The sequence below is a fragment of the Cavia porcellus genome, unplaced genomic scaffold, assembly GCF_034190915.1.
Source record: "Cavia porcellus strain 051 isolate PalLab524CR breed Dunkin Hartley unplaced genomic scaffold, mCavPor4.1 scaffold_16, whole genome shotgun sequence".
Taxonomy (NCBI): Eukaryota; Metazoa; Chordata; class Mammalia; order Rodentia; family Caviidae; genus Cavia; species Cavia porcellus.
In genome coordinates this window covers 8,334,776-8,357,918 of record NW_026947499.1, presented here as the reverse complement: position 1 = coordinate 8,357,918, position 23,143 = coordinate 8,334,776, and the positions used below count along the sequence as shown (strand labels likewise).

The window sequence follows — 23,143 nt, the reverse complement described above, 5'->3', positions numbered from 1 at the left end:
AGGAGCTGGGGATTTAGCTCAGCGGCATATGCGCCTGCCTTGCAAGCAGACAGTCGTGAGTTCAATCCCTGGTACCAATAAAAAAGAAAAAGACAAAAAAAGAAGTGAAAAAAAAATTTTTTTGAGACCAGGTGTTTCTTGAAAAGTTGCCCAGGTTGAATTTTGATTTCTGACCCTCCTGCCTCAGTCTCCCAAGGAGCCAGGATGACAAGAGTGCACCACCACAATCGACTTCAATTTCTAGTTCTTTAGCCTCGTCACAGGTCACGACAGACATGGATGAGTTTAGACACTGGCTGTAGTTTTTCTATGCAATGTTACCACTCCAATTATCTCATATACAAGGGTGACAGCAGTCCTGCGTTTTGAGAAATACTGAGAAAGCATGGTGTCCATATTTTCATAAATCTTCCTCATAATTTTGTCATAAATTCCTAATTTTTATTTGTGACTAATCACTTTAATTAATTTTGTAGTGCTGGGAATTAAACCAAGGGCCTTGCACATGCTTGACAAGCACTCAACACACCACTGAGCCACATCCCCAACCCTTCTCCTAATTACTTAAAGTAATCTAGCCAGCCGAGCATGGTGCACCCTCGTAATCCCAGCACTCAGGAGGCTGAGGCAGGAGGATCACCACAAATTCAAGGCCAGCCTGGGCTTCATACTGAGACCTTGTCTCAAAAATACATAAATAGTAATACAGCTCATGTTATCTATAACATAAGATCTAAACTGTTTCTAAGGGAAGTTTTAAAAATTAATAAAATTCAAGTCTAGATGGTGATACACACCTGTAATCCAAGCACTCAGAAGGCTGAGGCAAGAGGATCGCTGTAAATTTGAGGCCAGCCAGGGCTACGTAGTAAGTTTAAGGCCAGCCTTAACTATATTTGTATTTTAAAAGCAAAAAATAAAAAGAAAATAAAAAGAAAACTAAGTGTAAAATTCGATGGGACTATATTAGGTGCTCTGAAGAAACTGACAGTAACATTTCTAGTGATGTTCCTGAGCTCAGGTAGGAGGAGGTACTTATTGTGGGATGCACACAGAAGGAGTTGGAGGGCTGCAGTCTCCAGATATCTGCTATTTTAACTTCAAATGTTTTGGCAAAACCAAGAAACGGGTGGACAACAGCAAGAAGGATAAAACCAGGAGTCAGCTGCAGAGGCCAGGGTCCGATTCAGGACACCCGCTGCTCTGCCACCCGCCGCCTCTGCTGCAGATGCCGGATCTTCGTGCTCAGGGAGAATGAGTGGAAACACGCAGCCCAAGTGTCCCTCAGCAGCAACGTGTCCCTGGACCCGGGGCTGCAGCTACTGCAGGAGCCAACTGGAGCCACAAAGCGCACCCTGTTGTGGGACAGGGGTGCCCGCACCCATATGGCCTTGCATCTCCCAGGTCCCCATCCCAGCGTCCTCTGGGGCAGCTCACGAGGATCAGGCTCCTCAGAGCGCCACTCGAGCAGATGTCCTGCATATGATGGCAGCACTGTCCCATGTCCTCTGCAGTGCTTAGGACAAGGTCTCAAGGGATACATTTGAGTCTCCTCTTTCCACGTGCAATGCCCAGATCTTCCGGTGGCCCTGGAGCCTCCAAATACCAGCCACAGCCCGGAACCCCCCTGCCCTCCCTGCCTTACGTGGTGCTGGCTGCATGTGTTCAAACATGCAAAGCTCTAGCTGACCTCAGGACCTTTGCACTGCTCTTCCCTTCCATACATGGGCCAGGGCTGTGTCCTTCACATTCAGGTGCCAAAAGGTTCCCTCCTGTCTGAAGTGGTCCAGCCACCCTTTGTGTAATCTTGTGTAATCACCTTTGTGTAATCTCTTGTGTAATCACCTTTGTGTAATCTTGGCAAAGTCTCTTCAAGTTCTCTGGTTTAGTTGTTGGCGCTGATTTGCCTTCTTTTTTTTGAGGCAGAGTCTCCCTCTGCAGTACAGACTGGCCTTAAACTTGCTTGTGTAGCCCTGGCTGGCCTCACACTCAGAGATCTTCCTGCCTCAGGCTCCTGAGTGCTAGGATTACAAGCATGCACAACCATACCCAGCTGGCTCTCCATATGAAAACCCAACTTCCTACCAGCAGGCTTCTCCTTTTCCTCCTCCTCCACAGGCCCTCAGTCCCTCACACAGCACTCAGCTTACAGTAGGCGCAGCGCACAGGGACCAGGAGACCCCGGGTTTAAATCCCAGTAGGAACTCCCTTCCATTCCTGCTGTCTGCCCAGGGCTGCGACCCAGCAGGGGAGCTGTGGGCAGTGGCTGTGTGTGGGCCCAGGCAGGGAAAGGGTGCTCTTACCCATGTATAGGTGGTCTTCATTGGGGTCGTCCAGGACCTGCAGGTGAGGTCACCCAGGGCAGCCAGGAGGAGCGAGGGAGAGAAGAGAGGTCAATGTGAGAGGAGTGGGCGCTGTGCCCAAGGGGCGCGCCTGTCCCACCCACTTCCAGGTCACAATGGACGGCAGGGAGCAATGGGGACACCTGTGGGCTCCAGGAAAGGACCTGGGTGGGTGGCCACTCCGAGCCCTGCTACCTGACCCCGTCTGCTGCACACAGGTGCTTCTGCTGCTCCTTCCTCTCCATGTTCCCCACTGGGCACAGCCAGGGCCGTCGTGCTCACATCCCGAAAACCCCTGCTGCACCCTCTCTATGCCCCCCACACACACTGCTGAGCCCTCATCACCCAACCTGGCGGGCAGCAGACAGGGGCCCTCTGCAGTCCCTGGAGCGCTTCTAGAAGTCTGCTAGGAGAAGCTGTGTTCACTTCATCTCAGGTTCTGTTTGTCTGTTGTTAGGTTCCTGAGACAGCCTCTCTCACCACGGAGCCCAGGTTGGCTTCAAACCCACAGCGACTTTGCTGGGGATGGCTCCCCCTGAACGCCCCGTTTCCCCAAGTCCTCTGCTGCTCGGTGTACATCCCAGCGTGCTGCCTAGGAGGAGCCATAACCCACCCCAGCAAGAACACTGTGAGTCCTTTGAGAATCTTCACAGGCTCTAAGGGTCAGAGCTGCTGACCAGGGCAGGGGTTGGCAAATTGCAGCGGTTGGCCACCCCCGCTTTCCATGTTTTAAATAACGTTTTAACTGTCTGCCTATTTCCATACCCTGTGTGGCTGGTTGGGGTGGGGATGAGGGGTATGCCTCAGGGGTCCCTGGCCTCAGTGTCTCCATCTGTACATGGGGACACATCCACAAGATGAGCAGTAAGTCATCTAAGGCAGGGTGACCAGTGTGACACTGTAGTGGCCAGAGACTCTGCAGCCCCAGGTCCCTGGCCTGGAAGTAGCCGGCGGGAACCACAGACACCCTGCTTACCTCCACCAGCTTCACCACGTTGGGGTGGTCCAGCTTCTTGAGGATTGCAATTTCCTGGTACACCTGCTCAATGGGGCCCCGGGGCTGGATGCAGCCCCCAGGGGCTGGGCGCATGCCCCGAGGTGGAGGGCGACCTGGAGAAGACACAGGGGACCCGGGGTCAGAGCAGAGACACCCCTGCAGACACAGTGCAGTGGGACAGCAGTGGGACTGGGGGAGCTGGGCCTCGGTCGGTCCTGTCTTCACCTGACTGCACTACTGCCAGTGAGGCGGGAGCCCTGCCCCCTTCTCAGCCCTGCTGTTAGTTTCTCGCCTTCTGTCATGTGCTCTAGTCCAAGAAGACGGGTAGGACTTTAGCAGGGGGCAGTGGTGGAGCACACCTGTCAATGCCAGGAATCCCAGCACTCTGGAGGCTGAGACAGGAGGACTGCAAGTTCAAGCCCCCCTTGGGCACCTTAAGGAGACCCTGTCTCAAAGTAAAACAAAAAAAAACAAAAAAGAGCACTAGGCGAGAAGGGCTCTTTCTGAAAACTTTTCAAGAAGGCCCTGGGTTCAATCCCCAATATTAAAAAAACCCAAAAAACCAAGGGCTGGGGATTTAGCTCAGTGGCATAAGTGCCTGTCTGGCAAGCTCAAGGTCGTGAGCTCAATCACTGGTACCAGCAAAACAAAACAACCATAACCTGGTAAATCAATTAATAGCAACACTAAGATATTACCTGCCCAGAGTTCCAACCAGCAGGCTAAACCAGAGCTCCAGTATAAGGAGGCTTAAGTTTTCTCTCAAATAACTGCTCCTTTTGGTCCTAGCCAATATCCTGCCCAATACTGCTGGCAGGGGGCTTATGTTAGCACAGCCTCTGCTGTGCCCACCTGCAGGTCTAACTTTGTTCCTCTTCATGACCGGGTAATATTCTAGTGAGTACACATACATCTTGGTCACTCATCTGTTGATGGGCACATTGGGTTGCTTCCACTTTCTGGACATTGTGAACAGAGTTGCTATAAACTTGTGTCCTGTTTTGCATGGACATACATAATAGGTGATCAAAATATACAGTGAGGGGCTGGGGATTTAGCTCAGCGCAATCGTCTGCCTTGCAAGCAGGCAGTCATGAGTTCGATCCCTGGTACCAATAAAAACAAAAAAGACAAAAAAAAATATACAGTGAATTTTTTTTATAAAAGTTTGTTATAAAAGTTATTATAGTTAAAGACACATTGATATTAATCCCCCTCAAAATACAGGTCATCTCCTTCACTTCAAATCCACCTATCACATTACTTCCTGCTTTCTGGAACCGTTCTAGAAATCCTCTTTCACGTCTTTATGAGGAGCAGTGAGCTCGGCTGCCAGTGGCCTGCGGCATAAAGTGGGGCCGCGGTCAGCCCCATCCACCGTGTTCCCGGGACCTGGCACCACACGACCACCGACTCCTGAACAGTCAGCGCTGTGAACTTAGAAAGGACACGGAAGCCGCGGCGATGGCACCCCCGGAGACGCTCGGGAGAGGCCTCGGGCGCTGCGCAGGGGTGGAGAGGTGATGGGAGAGTGTGTTCCCACTCTGCAGAGCCACTGCCCTCGCTCTTCACTTCTACATTTTCAAATAAATTTCGTTGCCATTTTTAAAAAAGCAAGAATGAGTATTTTGAGAGGGATTAAAGGCAGCTTTCTTTCTTTCGTTATGCCAACTGAACTCACTGCATACTCCAGGTTGGCCTCGAGGGCACAACCATCCTCCTGTCTCAGCCTCCCCATTTGTTTCAGGATTATAGGTGTGTATCACCTGGTAATAAACTCTTAAAGGATGCCAGGAGTGGGGTTTCCAGGGCACCCTCTGCAGGGGCAGTACGGCCAGCCCTGCCCTGTGCAGCCCACCCCGCACTCACGCGGGAAGCCGGCCTGCCGGATCAGCTTCTTCTTGGACAGCACCTTCATGGCCTGGGGAAGATAAAACCCACATCCGCTTAGAGTGGGACACAGACAGGGCGTGAGAGGGGTCCCACCCCGAGGCCTGGCCAGGCCTTGGGCACCCTGAACCTCAGGACCATGCAGGGCAGCTCCGGGCTGTGTGGAGCCTGCAGGAGTCACCCCCAGGGACATTTCTGGGGTTCCCAGTCAGCAACCCCAGTGGGGACACCAACAGAGTTTCAGGGATGGGCAAGGGCAGGGCTGACTGGCTGAGTCTCCCGTGGGGAAACTGAGGCCAGCTGGTGTACACCTGGCTCATACCACTTGCCGAAGGCTGTGCCCTGGAGGCATGGAAGAGCCACGCTCTGAACCTGCACAGGCTTTGAACTGCAATCGTCTGAGACTGCACGGCGCTCCAGGCTCTCCCCACCCCCACCCCCGCCTCCCCACCCAGAGAGGGGTGCGATGCTTCCTTCCGGTGGCGAGGCGACCAGGCTACGCGCAGGAAGGGCACTGTGCCAAGGAGGGGCTGGACACTCACGTAATAGGTGTTGTCGTTCTCGTTGTAGGCCAGCTTGACCACCCCATAGGAGCCCTGCATGGAGAAAGACGCCAGTGACGCCTGGGCCCCAAGGGAGCTCCACGAGGTGGGACCCTGCTGTTGAACTGGCAGAGGAGGCCCCTAGCTCGGGCGGCCCTTCTCTGCGGCCGGCCACGTCTACAAGGCTTGAATTAGTTACCAACAATTAAAGAGAAGGACCTGGCACAGAACTCCACATTTCTAGCTGCTTTAAAAAAAAAAAAAAATCAGACCTAGTTTTGGGAGACCTGATTTCCAAACATTACAGGTTAGAGAGCCCTGGCTCCTCCCTCCACTCACACCTGGACACCTGCCCGCTGCTGCCTCCTAAACCGCCTTCACCCTCCACCTCACCTCTTACACTGCTCACTTCCCAGCTTTTCTATTTCTATTTTTTTGGTTCTGAGAGACAGGATCTCGCTATGTAGCTCACGCCGGCCTCAAACTCATGGTGACCCTCCTGCCTCAGCCTCCCCCGTGCTAGAGGTGGCCTGTGCCTCCAGAATTTGAGGTTTTGTTCCCTGCTCCTTGCCTGAAACCAGAGAAACAGATGTGAGAGCAGCTTAGCTGGAGGCCCACTCCGGTGGGCCTCCGGTGGGACAACCACTGCGACATGGGGTTTCTCTGGAAGCTTCCCAGCTTTTGTAGAAACATTTAATTTTAAAATATAAACCCTCTCTCTAAAAAACAGAAGGAAAAAAATGGAAACAAAGCTTCTGTAAATAAGGAAAAGGGGGGGGGATGGGAAAAAAGCAATAGCAACTAAATCACATACGGATACGAATTCCTTATGATGAGTGCGATCATTGTGTATATTTAAAGCATACAAACAGGATTTTTAAAAACTCAAAAAAACCAAAACACAACACTAGACCATTAATAACAAAACCTAAACCGGGTGTGGTGGTGCACACCTGTAACCCCAGCACTCAGGAGGCTGAGGCAGGAGGATCGCTGCAAGTTCAAGGCCTGCTTGGGCTACACAGCAAGTCCCTGTCTCAAAAAAAAAAAAAAAACACCTCCCCCAAAGTGCCCCGGCCCATCCTCTCCTCCTGGCCAGCCCTGCAGTGCTCACCTTTCCAATCTCATCCTTGAGTGTGTACTGATTCAGCTGCACGCAGTCCTGGGAAGCAAGGAGAGGCAGGCGGGAAGTGAGGATGATAGGGATCTCTCTATCCAGGAACCTCCCCGCTCCCAGAGCCCCTGCCAGCCAGCTCCCTCAGGATGACAGAGACCCTGACTTCCCCCAGCACAGACTTCACCTCTGAGCCGACTCTGTGGAACTGTCTCGTCCAGGCCTGGGTGGGGAGGGTACGAGGAACATGCTTGTGACACAGACCGTGGATTTACTCTCCAGCATCAGAGGGGAAAAATGTAATCAAATGGTATGTACTCTTGATAGCCATTTTGAAAATGTTCCCACTATCCAAAAGGAAAACTTAGCTGGGCCTGGTGGCGCATGCCTGTGATCCCAGCATCGTGGGAGGCCAAGACAGGAGGATCGCAAATTCAAGTCCACCCTGTGCAACTTACTTAGTGAGACCTTTGTCTTGAAATAAATAACACAAAACAAAATAAAATAAGGGCTGGGATACGGCTCAGTCAATGCAGAGGCCTGGGGTTTAATCCTCAGTACTGGAGTCGGGGGAAGACACTCTCCTGTAAAAATGTAAAGTGATGCAAGAGGAGAAAATCCATGCACCCTTGGGGTAGAGAAAGGCGTCCCGGATAACACAAAAATACACAGCACAAACGAGCCCATACAACTCCGCAAGAAATCTACCAACTCAGTTAAAAACTGGGTGAAAGACTGGAACGGAAATGTCTTCAAGCAGTCAGCCAAGTGGTCAGCGAGCACTGGACAAGGCCTTCAGTCACAGGGAACTGGACGTTAAAGCCAGCCTTGCGCTGCTCAAACCCGAAGACTGAGCAGACCGTGTGCTGGCGGGACTTGGGCACACAGCGGGGCTGCACCATGCTGAACACTCCCCTCGTGAGAAACCAGGGCCAGGCTCCCAATCCCACCTCCCAATGACTCAGCCACTCTGCTGCCAGGGATTTACCACGAGAAATGCACACACATTTACACAGACCTTGATACAAATATCCATGACTGCGCCATATGTGTAACTTTTGTTTTTTGAGGCAGGGTCTCCTTATATAGCCTGCAACTCATGGTGATACTCCTGCCTCAGCCTCCCGAGTACTGGGATGACAGGCACACTGTGCTATATAAAATAGGAAAACCCAGCAGGTGTGGTGGCCTATGCCTGCCATTCCAGCACTCGGAGGCTGAAACAGGAGGATCACTTTGAGTTCAAGGCCAGCCTGAACTATAGAGCGAGACCCTGTCTCAAAACACACACACACACAAAAAGAAGCAGTAAGAAAAAATTAGAGATGGTCCACACGTCCACCAACAGGAGATAGGGACACAGACTGTGGCCACTGCAGAGTCTGGAGCAATGTTGAAAAAGAACCACGGCTGGTCCCAGGTCCCTCCGTGTCCGCAGGGATGGGCTCCAGGACCTCAAGACACCAAGACCTGCCCCAGTCCTTCCCTGAGGTGACACAGAGCCCACACACAACCTCTAAGGAGCCTGCACTGCACCTTAAGCCATGTCCGCGCTGCTTAGGCACTTAGCACAACGCAGATGCCATGTAAGGCGTGGCTCCCCATGTGGGTAGGGGATCGTCATGGAGAAACAGGTCAACCACACAGGTGCAGTTTGTCTCTTTGGATATTTTCAGCCCTGGTTGGCCTGATCCACGGACACAGTGTGGCTAAATCACAAAATCAGGCTGCTGTGAGAAAAACTACCCTAAAAAAGGACCACACACTAAGTGATCCCACTTAGAACAATTCTAGAATTTACAAACTAATCTGTAATGCTTTTTTTGTTGGTGGTGAGTCAGGTTCTCACTATGCAGTTCAGGCTGGCTTTGAGCTCACTTGGTAGCCTGGGTTGGCCCTGAACTCACAATGATCCTCCTGCCTCAGCCTCCCAAATGCTGGTATTATGTGATGATTAAAAAAAAAAAGTACCAAAATTTTTTTCTTTAAATAAAAAAAAAAAAGCTGATGCACACCTGTAATACCAAGACTCTGGAGGCTGAGGCAGGAGGACTGCTGTGATTCAAGACCAGTCTGGGCTCCAGAGTGAGTTCAAAGGCAGCAAAGGTTTGACAGAGAGATGCTGTCTCAAAAACAAAATAAAACAAAACACAGGGCCAGCAGCTCCCTGGGAAGAGGGGCAGAGGCAGCAGGGGCTGCAGGCTGGGAAAGTCTCCACTGTCTTATTGTGAGCTGTCATGGGGCAGTCAGCTAAGCAGAACGTATGCACATCTGAAATATGCAGGTTTTCAAAACCGTCAGCTGCACTCCAGTGCAGGGGTGAAGGGGAAAGTGCTCAGTGGCCTAAGAAGCCAAAGCGGGAAAGGGACAGAACGGAAAAGCAGCCTCTGTGTCGGACATGACCCTCTGTCGCAGCACGGCCTGGCACCGCCTACTATGTGTTCAGGGCCAAACAATGCTCCCGGGATGGCACCCTGGCCTGTTTGGTGTCCCACAAAACAAAACTCCCTCTCCCCCTCAGCGGTGTCCCAGAGACAGTCCCTTGGTCAGCCTGGACACCACACAGGCAGAGGGGCCCACGCAGCCACCCCCTCCCAGCCCCACACTTCTGCTTCAGTTTCTGAGAGTCCACTGCAGCCTGGTCCCCACAGCCTGGCCTCCACAGCCTGCCCTTGCTGGTCACCTAGTCACCCACAAAGCCCCAGTCTCCCTTTCTTCCTTACAAACAGAAGTCCAGGCAGCAGCGTCCTACCTGGCTAACTTCAGCCTGTCTCACGGCTCAAGGTGGCCATGTGGCTGTGTTCTGGCCACGGGAGGCAGGCTGAAGTTGTTGGGTAGAGCTTCTAGAAAAGGGGACTAACTTAGAAAGCCTTTCTTCTCCCCTGCTCCTTCTTCCTACCTGGAATGGAGCGGTGAAGGCTGGGGCCACAGCAACCAAAATATCACACAACTATCAATCCAGTCCCAGCATGCTTAGCTCTGATGTAATTTGCATGGTTAATAAATCCTACTGCATTAAAGCCACTGTTGGAGGGGGGGCTGATCTCTCAGATGATTTGACTCTGTTATAAACCCAAACTACCCTCTAGCCCCATCACTACCAGGCTTCATTATGGCCCTATTCCAGCTAAATGAACTCTTTCCTCATGGTCCCGTGTCTGCCACAGGGCCTTTGCTCATGCATGCTCGGCCTGGCCTTCAGAATGTAGCCCTATAGGCACACAGCCCCTTCAGGATGGCTGACACCTACTCTTCAAACATTCCTTTAGACACTTTCAAGTGCCTACTGTATGCTGACTCTGAGGTGCTGGGGACATACAGGAGGCGCTGGTTGAGTGAGGCTCATGTTCTGGCTTTGGGGAGGACCTGCACCCAGATGCTGGAGGCCAAGGGTACCGATGAGACAGCAACGGGGCCACTGGGTGGGGAGGAGCTGCTTTGGCGAGACAGGCACTGGAGGCCGATGCGGGGGAGGAAGCCGCCTCACAGGGTTGGGGACAGGGAGTCCTTGGGCGGGAGGGTCAGCAAGACCAAAGGCCAGGAGGCAGCATGGAGCCAGGTCCACAGTTGGAGGCAGGAGGCGGGGCCTGCGAGGGCTGCAGGGATACTGCGCAGGCGCATGCGAGACGTGCGGTGTGGGGGCTGCCAGGGGTCTGCCTGGGCTCTCGGCCCCACCGCAGGCGTCTGCTGTGCTGACCACACCAGCAGCAGCAGCAGCAGCAGCATGGTCTGGGGTCACCTGCAACTCCCCAGCTGCACTCAACCTGGGCTGACATGAGACCCCTGCCCGACCAGCCAGGCCCACGCACCTGCAGGCCCGTGATGGATACATGGTGCGACTCCACCGTGGGCCGCCGTGGCAGGCGTGGCGACAACTGCGGGGACCCGACAGGCGAACAGGGCAGGGCCGGGTGGATGCAGTGTCCGTCTGTCTCTGGGCTGCTGCCAACTACTGGCGCTCCCGAGGACCGCTCCTGCAGGGACAGCTTGCGGCCTGAGAGGTGGGACCGGGAGGCATCCAGGGGGTGGTCCCTGGCCAGGCTGAGGTCCCCGGCGTGGTTCGGCTCACACTCAGTGACCACGATGAAGGACTCCATGCCCAGGCGGAGACTCAGCGATGAGAGGCCCTGCAGGGCCTCGCAGGGCTTTGGGCCTTCGTGGCTGCCATCCTGGGGTGTGGCCCGGTCGCTGCTGGGCTGGCTAGAGACGCATGATGACATCGTGCGTGGGGTGACGTCATCCGCCACGCTGGGGCTCTACCCTGGGCCGTGGGCCACCTGCAGAGAGGCCGCAGAGGGAGGCGGGTCAGAGGCAGGGCCAGGCAGCCCACAGCTCTCCTCCATCTGGCCCAGCCCGCGCAGAGTTCCTGCCTCAGAACATCCTCCTTGGGATGCTGAGGCAGAGGGCTGGAAGCTGAAGCCTAACCTGGACAACCAGTGAGACTCAGCCTGCAATTAAAACACAATCACACAGGCCAGGGATGCAGCTTGAGCTGGGCAGGAGAGCGCCTGTGGCCACGCATGGCGAGGCACTGCTTCACTGGCCAGCACTGCCCCAAACCAAAAAACGATAACCTGCATCCTGTGTGAGCACCTGCTCCATTTTGGAGAGAGACTGGAGTGCTCCCTCGGCTGCCAGCGGCTCCCGGCCTGAATGGAACATTAACCTTCTGTTCATGTTTGACAAAGGCTGCTGGACAAATGTCACAGGAGCCCTGGAACTCGACAGTCACCCTGATTCACAGATGGGGGGCCCTTCCTCACCGATCGTGTGCTCATGGAGGGGTCACTGGAAGCCAGGAAGACAGCAGGCTTTCAGGAGAGCAAGTAGGGTGACACCTCTTGGTGACACCGTAAGGGAGGCACAGTGAGATAAAGAGGGAGAGCCAGAGAGCCAGAGCTCACTGGAAACCCAGCTGCAAGGAAAGAATGTCCCCCACCATCTCAGAACAGTTCCCCCACCAAGGCTGACGATTAACTTAGAGACAGGGTCTCGCTATGCAGTTCAGGTTGGCCTCAAACTCATTCTGTAGCCCAGGCTGGTCTTGAACTCACATGGATCCTCCTGCTTCAGCCTCCCTAGTACTGGATTATAGGTGTGCACCACCACGCCCAGCCTTCCACCAGGACTCATGGAATTAATATGCCAGGCAATATGGCAGGAGAAGTCCAGTGGGAAAAGCACACAGGAAGTAACCACATCCCAGCCCTGCCCTGGGCCCACTGTGTAAACAAGGTCCCTGGTAAAGGAGCCATGGAGCCCAGCCCAACCACGTGACAACTTGCTCAGCCTTGTTAGTAGTAGGCAAGGTGCAGATTCAAACTACAATGCAACAGCTGGGCACTCCTTCAAAAGGTTAAAGGTGTTTCTATTTTATGAGACAGGGTCTCACATGTAGCCCAGGCTGGCCTTGAACTCATGATAATCCTCCCACCTCAGCCTCCTGAGTGCTGGGATTACAGGTGTGTGCCACCACATCCAGCCAGAATGTTAAAAGCAGAACTATGCTCAGGTCAGCAATTCCTCTCCTAGGAATACACACAAGAATACTAAGCAGAAACTCAAACAGCTACTTGGAAGTCCACATTCACAGCGTGCTGTTCCCACTCAGTAAACGGTGGAAAGGACCCAGTGCCCACGAGTGGGCGGAGGGATAAACAATGCAGCAGAGCACATAGGGGCCAGGAGCGGGGGATTGTCCTTGTGACATAGGGTGGAAGGACCACAAAGATATCACTCAGGCGACACAAGCCAGACACCCAGGGATGGCTACCACAGAGCCACCTACACCAGTCAACTCCCCAGACAGAGAGGAGAGGAGGGGCCCAGGTTTACAGGGAGAGGACGGAAGGGCTGCTGCTTCCAGGGCTCAGGTTTCCTTCTGAGGAGGTGAAAAGACCCGAAAACAGACAATGTGACAGCTACACAGCATGGGGCACCCTGACGCCAATAATTACGCACTGAAAACAGCTAAGACAGTAAAGTTCACACTGGGGAGCATTTACAAGAATGAAGACTTGTTGGGAGCCGCAGCCCCGAGCCCGGTCGCCTCACTTGGCGGACGTGAGGCCTGTAGTAAAGAGTAAAGCCTGAGGTAGATTACCCCTCCCATCGAGCACGTTAGTTTCCTGCTTACCGCGTAAGCAACCCGCTCAACAATATAGTCTGCCTGGCAACTGATGATGTTAGCCAATCAGCTTGCCTTGCTTACTTTAACATGATTGGACACTGTATCCGTATATATACTGGTGCCACCCCTGGGGGAGAAGAAGAAGCCCGGAAGTAGAAGCCCAGAAGGAGCCGCGGGGAGCGGACCAAAGGAGGCTTCGGCTGGGAGCGATCCCAGGGCAGGCTGTACGGAGAAGGAAAATAAAAGAAAAGGTTGTCCACTGCCAGACTTTGTCGTGTGTCCTTCCTGCCGGCCGGGAGCGACATCGACATTTGGAGGCCCGCACGGGGACTGATCACCCCCGAGACGTGACAGCGGACAACGCTCCAGTACAGAGCTGTGAGACAGGTGAGTTGGGGATAAGCCTGGGCTCTGGGTGGCGCGCACCTACAGGGCTTTTAGACTCCCCTCAGGCTCACGCGTAAGTGGCGGATTCCTTGGGCCTCACGCGGTGAGTAACATATTAAAAAATGGGAAACATGCTAGGTAGTAACATTAAGAGCGAGGGTGGTTGTGGAGAAAGCTCTCAAGAGCTTACAAAAGTATGCAGGGTATTTGAGCAGGCCCAGTCAGGGAGCTCCCGAGAGGGGCCCGTCAAGGGGAACAAAGATGCTAAGGAGAAGGACGGGGCTCTAGCCTCGGAGTCGTCTGACTCCGAGGACGAGGGAAAGTTGAATGGCAAGGAGGCCAAAGAGACCAGCTGTCAGGAGCCTAAGTCGCTCGATAAGGAGTCGCAGGGTTCTTTCCCAGTAATTCAGGGTACCACAGAGCCATTTGTTGACTTTGTGGCCCGAATGCAAGATGCTGCCGATAAGATATTTTCTGATCCGGGAGTGGCTCGACCGCTGGTAAGGCAGCTGATTTTTGAGCAATGTACAAAGGAGTGCAAGGCAGCGATAGCTCCTCATAAGAACAAGGACCTCAACGCCTGGATTAGGATATGTAGAGAGATAGGGGGGCCGCTCTTCAATTCGGGAGTGGCTGCTCTCCTGGCCGCGGCTGTACAGCAGAGGGGACCTCGCGGGTTAGAAGGGGAATGTAAGGCTAAAGGGTGTTTTGCCTGCGGGGAGCCAGGACACATTAAACGTCATTGCCCAAACAATGCAGATGCTAGGCCTCGCCCTAGGAATGAAGAACCATATGTTTGTGGGCGATGCAAGAGGGGATCACACAAAGCTGAGGAGTGTAGGTCGGTCTTTGATGCTCAGGGCAACCGTATTTGTGGACGAGATGCTAGAGAGCCAAAAAACGGCCAGAGGGGGCCCCCTTCACAGGCGGGCCCCCGCCCCAGAGACAGGACAGCTCAGGATGGCAGCCTTCAACAAGGGCCACCCCTGGGTCAGCAGGTGTGGACCTCAGTGTCGCCTCCAGACTTATATTAGTGCCTGATATGGGTGTCCAAGTGGTTGAAACCACCTTTAAGGGACCGTTACCCGAAAATTCCGTGGGTCTGGTGATCGGGAGATCCTCCACGGCCCTTCGGGGTCTCACAGTAGTCCCGGGGGTCATAGACTCAGACTACACAGGACACATTAAAATTATGGTTCAATCTCTTGTGGGTACTATGGTAATCAATAAAGGAGACAAGATAGCGCAGCTCTTGCTGCTCCCCAGTCTCCACAAGAGATTCCCCTCAAAGCAGAAAATTAGAGAAAGTCAAGGTTTCGGTTCCTCAGGGGAAGTCTTCGAGGGACTCCATATAATACTTGATAAAAGGCCCATGCTCTCACTTAAGGTCAATGGCAAGAATATAACAGGGCTCCTAGACACAGGAGCTGACCGTTCCATCATCTCTAGAAAGGATTGGCCCTCCAACTGGCCCACCAACACTGCAGATAACACGCTGCAGGGCCTGGGGATGGTGTCAGCTCCTCAGGTTAGTGCTTCAACCCTGCTCTGGTGCGATGAGGAGGGTCATCAGGGCCATTTCCAACCATTTGTGTTGCAGTTGCCAGTGTCTCTATGGGGAAGGGACATCCTCACTCAGATGGATGTCACGCTTATGTCAAACTGCTCCCCCCAGGCTAAGGATATACTCAGGAACCAGGGATATACCCCGGCAAAGGCTTGGGCAATGCCCTACAGGGTCGGACATCCCCAATACCAGTAGAGAACAAAAAAGGTAGGCAAGGGCTGGGTTTTTCTTAGGGGCCGCTGAAGAAGCTCTCCTACCCACTTCGATCAAAATCACCTGGAGGTCAAATGATCCGGTTTGGGTACCTCAGTGGCCCCTGCCTAAGGAGAAGCTATTAGCCTTGTCAGAAATAGTCAGTACACAACTTAGATTAGGACACATTAAGCCGTCAACCTCCCCATGGAACACCCCCATTTTTATAATTAAGAAAAGGTCTGGCAAATGGAGGCTGCTCCATGATCTAAGGGCGGTCAACGCGCAGATGCAGTCCCTGGGGGCGGTCCAGAGGGGGCTGCCAGCTCTCTCAGCCATCCCTCAGTCCTGGCCAGTTTATGTTATAGATCTTAGAGACTGTTTCTTCTCAATCCCCCTGCATCCAGAGGACACTCATAGGTTCGCCTTTACTTTACCCACCATTAACCAAGAAAGCCCTGATCTCAGATACGAGTGGATAACGCTGCCCCAAGGTATGGCCAACAGTCCCACTATGTGTCAGATTTACCTTGATTCCCTACTGGCCCCCCTACGGAAATCCTTTCCCAAGATAAGATGTGTGCATTACATGGACGACCTTTTGCTCAGCGGCAGGGACCCAGACATGCTAAATAATATGCTCGGCCAGTTGGTCGAGGCCCTGAGACAAGCTAATCTGCATGTTGCCCCCGACAAGATTCAGGGAGGAGAAATGGTGACCTACTTAGGCGCGAAAATCTCCCCTATGCTAGTCTCTCCACAGAAGGTCACCATTAGGACGGATGGCGTTAGGACCCTAAATGACATGCAAAAGCTATTGGGAGACATTAATTGGATTAGGCCATATTTACATATACCAAATTCAGATCTCAAACCCCTGTTCGACCTTCTAAAGGGAGACCCAGATATAGCCTCCCACAGGAGGCTCACTCCTGAGGCAAGAGCTGCCTTACAGAGAGTGGAAAAAGCCTTAGGTGGGGCTACCTTACACAGAATTGAACCAGGGCGACCCTTTGATGTCTGTTTGCTACAGACTAGTCTACAGCCCACAGCGGTGATTTGGCAGAAAGGACCACTACTGTGGATACACCCTAAGGTCTCACCTGCAAAAGTCATAGAGCATTACCCGGAGGCAGTCGCTTCATTGGCCCTTGAAGCGCATGATAGAGCTGTCCAACATTTTGGCTCAGGACCACAAGCCATCCGAGTACCCTATACCGCCAGCCAGATCAAGACCCTGGCTGCCTACATAGATACATGGGCCATTCTGAGATGTGTTTTCCATGGGGATATAAACAATCAATACCCTAAAGACCCTATCTTGTCATTTGTCACTCAGCACCCTATAATTTTTCCAAAGGTTACTGCCTCTGAGCCATTAGTCCCAGCAACTACAATATATACAGATGGCTCCAAGACGGGGATAGGCGCCTATGTGATCCTAGGCAAGCCCCCGGTTACCATACAATTTGAACCTGATCAGCCTCAGGTGGTAGAACTGCAGATCGTTAAAATGATTCTTGAACGGTTCTCAGAAGCCATTAATATTGTCTCCGATTCTAGGTATGTGGTCAATGCTATGCAAGTGCTTGAGACTGCCGGTTTAATTAGATCCACTTCCACAGTGGCTGGGCTGTTCCTGTCTATCCAGACATTGCTTCAGAACAGACACCATAAGGTCTTCACCACCCACATAAGAGCACATACATCCCTGCCAGGGCCCATGGCACAGGGGAATGCGGCTGCTGATACTGCCACTCGCCCGTTATGGATTTTTACCTTACTAACACCAATCGAGCGAGCCCGTGCCTTCCATGATAAGTTTCATGTCAATGCCAGGACACTAGCAAACCATTTCCATGTTTCCAGAGCAGATGCACGAGATATCGTGCGACTATGTGACTCCTGTGCCACATACAAACCTGCCATACCGATGGGAGTAAACCCTCGAGGTTTGATCCCTGGTGATGTTTGGCAGATGGACATCACACATATACAGGAGTTTGGGACTCTTAAATATGTTCATGTTTCCACAGACACCTGTTCTCACGTCATATTCGCAACAGCAGAAACAGGTGAAAAAGTGTCTAATGTGATCAATCATTGCCTGGCGGCTTGGGCCGCATGGGGCAAACCAAAAATATTAAAAACTGATAATGGACCAGCCTATATAGGCAAAGCCTTCAATGAGTTCTGCAAAATGATGGAGGTTCAATTAAAACATGGTATCCCATACAATCCCCAAGGTCAAGGAATCATTGAGAGGGCTCATAGAAGCCTCAAAGAAATTTTACAAAAACAAAAAGGGGGAGTAGGCCAAGGCCTGGCCCCAAAGGCACGATTATCCATGGCACTATTCACACACAATTTTTTAAATTTAAATAATGATAATTGCTCCCCAGCCGTGGAGCACTGCAACCCTTCCCCCAACCATAAAGGGTGGGTGAAGTGGAAAGATGTCCTGACAGGACAATGGATGGGCCCGGATCCAGTGGTCAGCTGGAACCGAGGCGCGGTTTGTGTTTTCCCACAGGAATCGGGACGAGAACCACTGTGGGTACCGGAGAGACTGACACGGGCGACAAAGCCCTCGACTGAAGATCAGACCTGCCCTACCGGAGATCCATCACAGACCAACCAACAAGATGAATAGAAATAGCGGTAGCCCGAAATGGACAAGAAGATCCTCAGGCATATGCATGGCTCGCTCGCCTAGCCTACGACCGAGTCTAGGGACGGTGAGCTTCCCACACTCCTCCTCTAAAAAATTATGACATAGCTGGGTAGGAGAGTCAATGACGGGTAAGAGCGTACTCCCCCGGTGCGACTCAACCTAAGCCAGGCCTACCCCATCCTGCACGTAAGCCGCTGGACTGTTAGATGCTGCCCAGGTCTAAATTTCTCTCCGAGGGGATTTCTTTACGGAGAGGAAATGAGTGCAAGCTTGTGTGCATCCAGGTTCCGTCCAGTTTGTGCCTGGCCCTAGAAAAAGGACGAGGGCCTCAGGGCCTTGGCAGACCATGGGACGGCCGACCAGGGTCTAAGCCAAGGACCTACGGTGGGCCTACACATAGGGCATAAGCCTCTGCACCCAGTCCAGGAAGGGCTACGATGCGCACATTCATAAAAAATAAAAAAGGGGGAGATGTTGGGAGCCACAGCCCCGAGCCCGGTCGCCTCACTTGGCGGACGTGAGGCCTGTAGTAAAGAGTAAAGCCTGAGGTAGATTACCCCTCCCATCGAGCACGTTAGTTTCCTGCTTACCGCGTAAGCAACCCGCTCAACAATATAGTCTGCCTGGCAACTGATGATGTTAGCCAATCAGCTTGCCTTGCTTACTTTAACATGATTGGACACTGTATCCGTATATATACTGGTGCCACCCCTGGGGGAGAAGAAGAAGCCCGGAAGTAGAAGCCCAGAAGGAGCCGCGGGGAGTGGACCAAAGGAGGCTTCGGCTGGGAGCGATCCCAGGGCAGGCTGTACGGAGAAGGAAAATAAAAGAAAAGGTTGTCCACTGCCAGACTTTGTCGTGTGTCCTTCCTGCCGGCCGGGAGCGACATCGACAAAGACTGAGACCAAAGATGAGCGTAGTGGTGTGAATCTGTAATCTCAGCACTGTGGGAGGCTGAGGCAGGAGGATTCCAAGTCTGAGTGCAGCCTGGGCAATTCAGTGAGACTGGGTCTCAAAATAAAATGTTAAAAAAGGGCTAGGGAAGAGCCAAGGCCACTGTCCATCCCTAGTACTGCACTGTACTGCACTCAAAGGCTTAAGTGCTCAAAAGCTGTTCTTTCCGTCAATGTCTGTTGAATGCCCACTACTAGCCTAGCCACTACTAGGCTGTGTTCCAGAATGTTCTATGAGGGGTTAGCCTCCAAGCAACCCCTGCTTCTGTGACCCCACACCCGACTGCCTGCTCCAGCCCCCTAGATAGGCAGGCTGTCCCCCTGCCAGGGCTCTGACACCACAGCTCCAGACATTCCTGAAAAGAAAACAGCTTGGCAGCACCAGGAACATCAATGGAGAACTGTTTTCTTGCCAACGGAAAAATAATTGCTTATCGATCTCCCCTGCAGGCCAAGGACACCAAGCCGTCCGCCCCCAGTGAAGCTGCTTTTAATCAGTCTGTCGGCCAGGGCCAGCCAGTGTCTGGTGGCCTCTGGCGTCAGCCTCGGCCTTCGAGGTCTGGAAGGGAGGAGGGGAGAGAGTGTGGGGCTCGGACCCAGGTGGGGCGTCAGAAGAAGAGCCCCCAGGAGCCTCCGGACGCAGGGCTGGGCTCTCAGGGGCTTCTCCCGCAGTGTCCTGAGAACCCGACGCAGCTGGGTAAAAGGCAGAGCAGCTGGGAAGCTGAGGAAGGAAGATTGCAGGTTTGAGGCCAGGCTGGCGAACTTACAAGTTAGTGAAACTCCGTGCCCAAGAAAACATTAAAAAAAGAAAAAGAAGGAAAAGAAAGCAAGCAAGCCACCAACATTCCCCCAGCAGAAAAGAATCATACAGAAAGACAAGGGTTAGCACAAAACCAGCAACACTGCCGAGTTCTCTGCCAGGCAGGGCGGATCCTGCATCCGACAAGGTACAAGGACCTTCCTGCCAGCTGCCTGTCCTGCACTGCCGCCCTCCCACAGAAACACAGAGGCTGCCAAGCCCCGCCTGGAAGGCCACCCCCGTGCCTGAGGCCCCAGCAGGAGCCACCGGAGCCTTCCGGCAGCAGATGGCCTGGCCAGGAGCAGGGGACTCCCTCCTCTGCCAGGAAGCTGTGGCCCAGATCTGCAGGAAACGCTTCCCATTTTCCAGGCCCTGAAACCCACAAGGGGCTCAGGCTCTTGAACCCCGCCACTGCCCGCTCCACAGGACCCCAGAGGGGCCCACGAGTCCTGAGGATCTGCCACACCAGGGTCAGTCTTAGGGTCAGTGTCCTCAGCCAGCAGCATCCTCTCTCACCTGGGGAACCAGGCCTGAGGAGGCCCAAAAGGAAATTCATTCTGCACTTTCTTAAACGAGAGGTTACTGAAGGCCTGCTATGTGCCAAGGAAACAAAACAGAAGGGAGGCCCCAGTGAGGCGGGAATACAAGTGCCGGGGGTCTAGACGGCTGTGTGTGGGGACAGCAGGAGACAGACAGGTGTAGACGGGGGAAGGGTGCTCATGGAAGTCTCTCCCTGCTGAGCGTGGTGGTGCACACCTGTAATCCCAGCACTCAGGAGGCCGAGTCAGGAGGATCGATACAAGTTCAAGGCCAGCCTGGGATACACAGTGAATGGGGTGCCAGCCTGGGAGACATAGTGAAACCTTGTCTCAAAAAACAGACCAAGAATATGGCCTCAGTTGGTGAGAGGGCTGCACAGAGGTATTTTAGCCCAACAGGACCAGTGTCCTTATATCAAAAAGGGAACCTCAGAAAAAAAGGCAGAGAGGGGTTGGGGATTTAGCTCAGTGGCATAAGCACCTGGCTGGTAAGCGCAAGGTCATGAGTTTGATCCCAGGTACAAAAAAAAAAAAGGCACGGCCATGCATGGCTGGTAATTCCAGACCCAGGGTGCCCAGATGTTCACGCCCTGGCCACCAGCCCTGGCCACGGCCTCTCCCTGAATGCATCTTCACCTGGGGACTGAAACTAATGGGTCTCCAAAGAAAAGGGGCAACTCCATCAGAGGGCACTATTAGGACGCCCAGACCAAGTCCCCATCAGAGGCCCCAGAGCAAGGAAGCCGTGAGCGATGCCTTCTGGGTGCCATCTGGCTGCTGCTGTATTTTGCTTGGCACACGTCACATTCAGAACTATGTAAACCCGAAGCCAATGAGTGGAGACCAGGAGACCAGAGATCACAGAAGTCAAACTTCCCAGTCTCTGGTGGGGCACGGAGCCCTGAGCACGGCCTGGCCTGTGGTAGGCCCAGGGTTCAATCCCCAGCACCAGGGGTGTGGCGGGGTGTAAACTGCATAACAAAAATTTCCAGAAGCATTCATCTGTATGTTTGTTTGAGACATGTTCTCACTACATAGCTCAGGCTGGCCTTGAACTCACTCCACACCTGGAGGTGGTCTCAAATTCATGGGATCCTCCTGTGTCAGCCTCCCAAGTGCTGGGATGACAAGCATGCAACACCATGCCGGCATTCCACCATCTTTTGAAAACTCAGCTGCTCCATTCGCTCTGCACAGGGATGCTTGTAGCTGGACGCAGCCCTCACTGGCCCCCACACCTCCCCGCGCTGAGCTCAGCCCACGGCTCATGGTCCTGCAGCGACCTGCGCATCCCCAATGTCACCGCCGCAACCCTGGTCTCACCAATGAGCAAACCACTGTGTCAAGCAGTGGTTACAGGATGGCTGTTCCGGGGTCTGACCTGATCTGTGAGTGTGCGTGGTTCTGGGTAGAACCCTACAGCAAGGGCCCCACCATGGAGCCACAGCCCAGGGCCCCTCCGAGTGCTGCAGGACGGGACCAGATGCCCAGGCACAGTGCTGTGATGGCTGTGTGGTACACCGAGAGTAGTGCCCAGGCTGGACCAAAACCTCCAACAAGGAGGGGCTCAGTGTCCACGCATCGGCCTCCCTGGGGCCTGGGCTGTGTCTGAGGCACAGAGGTCTCTGAGTGCTGAGATGACACACAGGACGCAGTCCCCGAGGCACCGGTGAAACCAGTGCCAGAGGGAGGCATCAGCTCTGCCTGCTGCTTACTGCCAGGCACGGCCGGTAACTTCGCAGACGCGCCTGGCACATTAGTGCTGGCCAGAGATCACTGACCTGCTCAGCCATCCCGGGGCTACTCTGAGGGCAGAAGCCTTCTGTAGCAGCCCGAGTCTACATCCTTAGATTGAAGATAACAACCTGATTGATGTCTGGCAGAGGCAGCCCGGGGAGCTGGCCCCAGCAGCCTCAGAGATTCAAACACGACTGGCATCTGCTGCTCTGGTCAAGAGGAGATGTCCAATCTCAGTCAGCCCATGGGGCCTGGCCCACGAGGGTTTGGAAGTGCTGAGAACATCCCTCTTTCTGTTGGAGTTAGAGCACTGAGGACGTAACTCCGGAGTCAGCCAACCAGGAGAGAAGGCAGTCTCAAAGGAACTGGACCAGCAGAGAAAAGAAACAAAGAAGAACTGATTTGACACTTGGATCCAGCCTTGCCTGAAGCCCATGAACTCCAGGTTTTTGTGGTTTTGGTTTTTGGTTGTTGAGACAGAGTGTCGCTATGTAGTTCAGGCTGGCCTTGAGCTCACTTTATAGCCCAGGCTGGTCTTGGACTCACAATGATTCTCCCACCCTCAGCCTCCCAAGTGTGGTGATTACAGGTGTGCACCACTACTCCGGGCTAACTCTCTTCATCTTTCCCATATGCGTGCATCACTTGTCACAAATTAAAAACGGACCGTGTCGGGGCTGGCTTTAGCTCAGCGGTTCCTTTGAGTCTGGCTTCCCAATCGCCCAGGCCGATTGGTCCAGTGGTTTGAAACCCGCGGGTGCTCTCCAGTCCTTTTAAAAAAAAAAAAAATGGACCGTGTCTATAATTTCACATTATCTCTTTTTTTTTTTTTTTTTTTTTTTGGTATCAGGGATTGAACTCACAACCTTGCACTTGCCAGGCAGGCGCTTAGGCCACAGAGCTAAATCCCTGGGCCAATAATTTCACATTCTTGCCAGGTGAGGTCGCACAACCTTATAATCCTAGCACTCAGAGCTGAGACAGGAGAATGGAAGTGAGTTCGAGGCCTGCCTGGAATATGTAGTGAAACCCTGTCCTGAAGAATAATAATCATTCCGCACTCTCGCTTTCCAGGGTCGGGAGAGCTCACTACGCTCACAGCCTCCGCCTGCAGAAGCAAAGCACCAGAGGCTGCCAAGGGAGAGGATGGGATCCAGAGAGGGCGAGAGGACCTCGCCAAGGCAGCACAGGCGGGCAGAGCTAGGCTGGGACAAGAACCGGGTCCTGAGCCCAGCGGCCCGGCGCCCCCCTCAGGCCTTGATGGGGCCCCGAGTGCAGGG

At 53.4% G+C, this 23,143-nt stretch overlaps 1 protein-coding gene across 6 annotated transcripts in view; it reads right to left on the bottom strand.

The window, feature by feature from the left end:
- The window catches only part of Camkk2 (calcium/calmodulin dependent protein kinase kinase 2), a 46,372-nt gene that overhangs the window by 17,025 nt on the left and 6,204 nt on the right, over positions 1-23,143 (bottom strand). For all 6 annotated transcript variants that reach the window (XM_003462971.5, XM_063225593.1, XM_063225592.1 and 3 more), the window contains exons 2-7: positions 10,695-11,162; positions 6,886-6,933; positions 5,772-5,825; positions 5,209-5,260; positions 3,319-3,452; positions 2,304-2,340 (exon numbers count right to left, since the gene is read on the bottom strand). In XM_003462971.5, coding sequence (XP_003463019.1) covers positions 2,304-2,340; positions 3,319-3,452; positions 5,209-5,260; positions 5,772-5,825; positions 6,886-6,933; positions 10,695-11,105 — 736 coding nt within the window. In that variant the 5' untranslated portion in view covers positions 11,106-11,162. The remainder of the gene's footprint in view (positions 1-2,303; positions 2,341-3,318; positions 3,453-5,208; positions 5,261-5,771; positions 5,826-6,885; positions 6,934-10,694; positions 11,163-23,143) is intronic.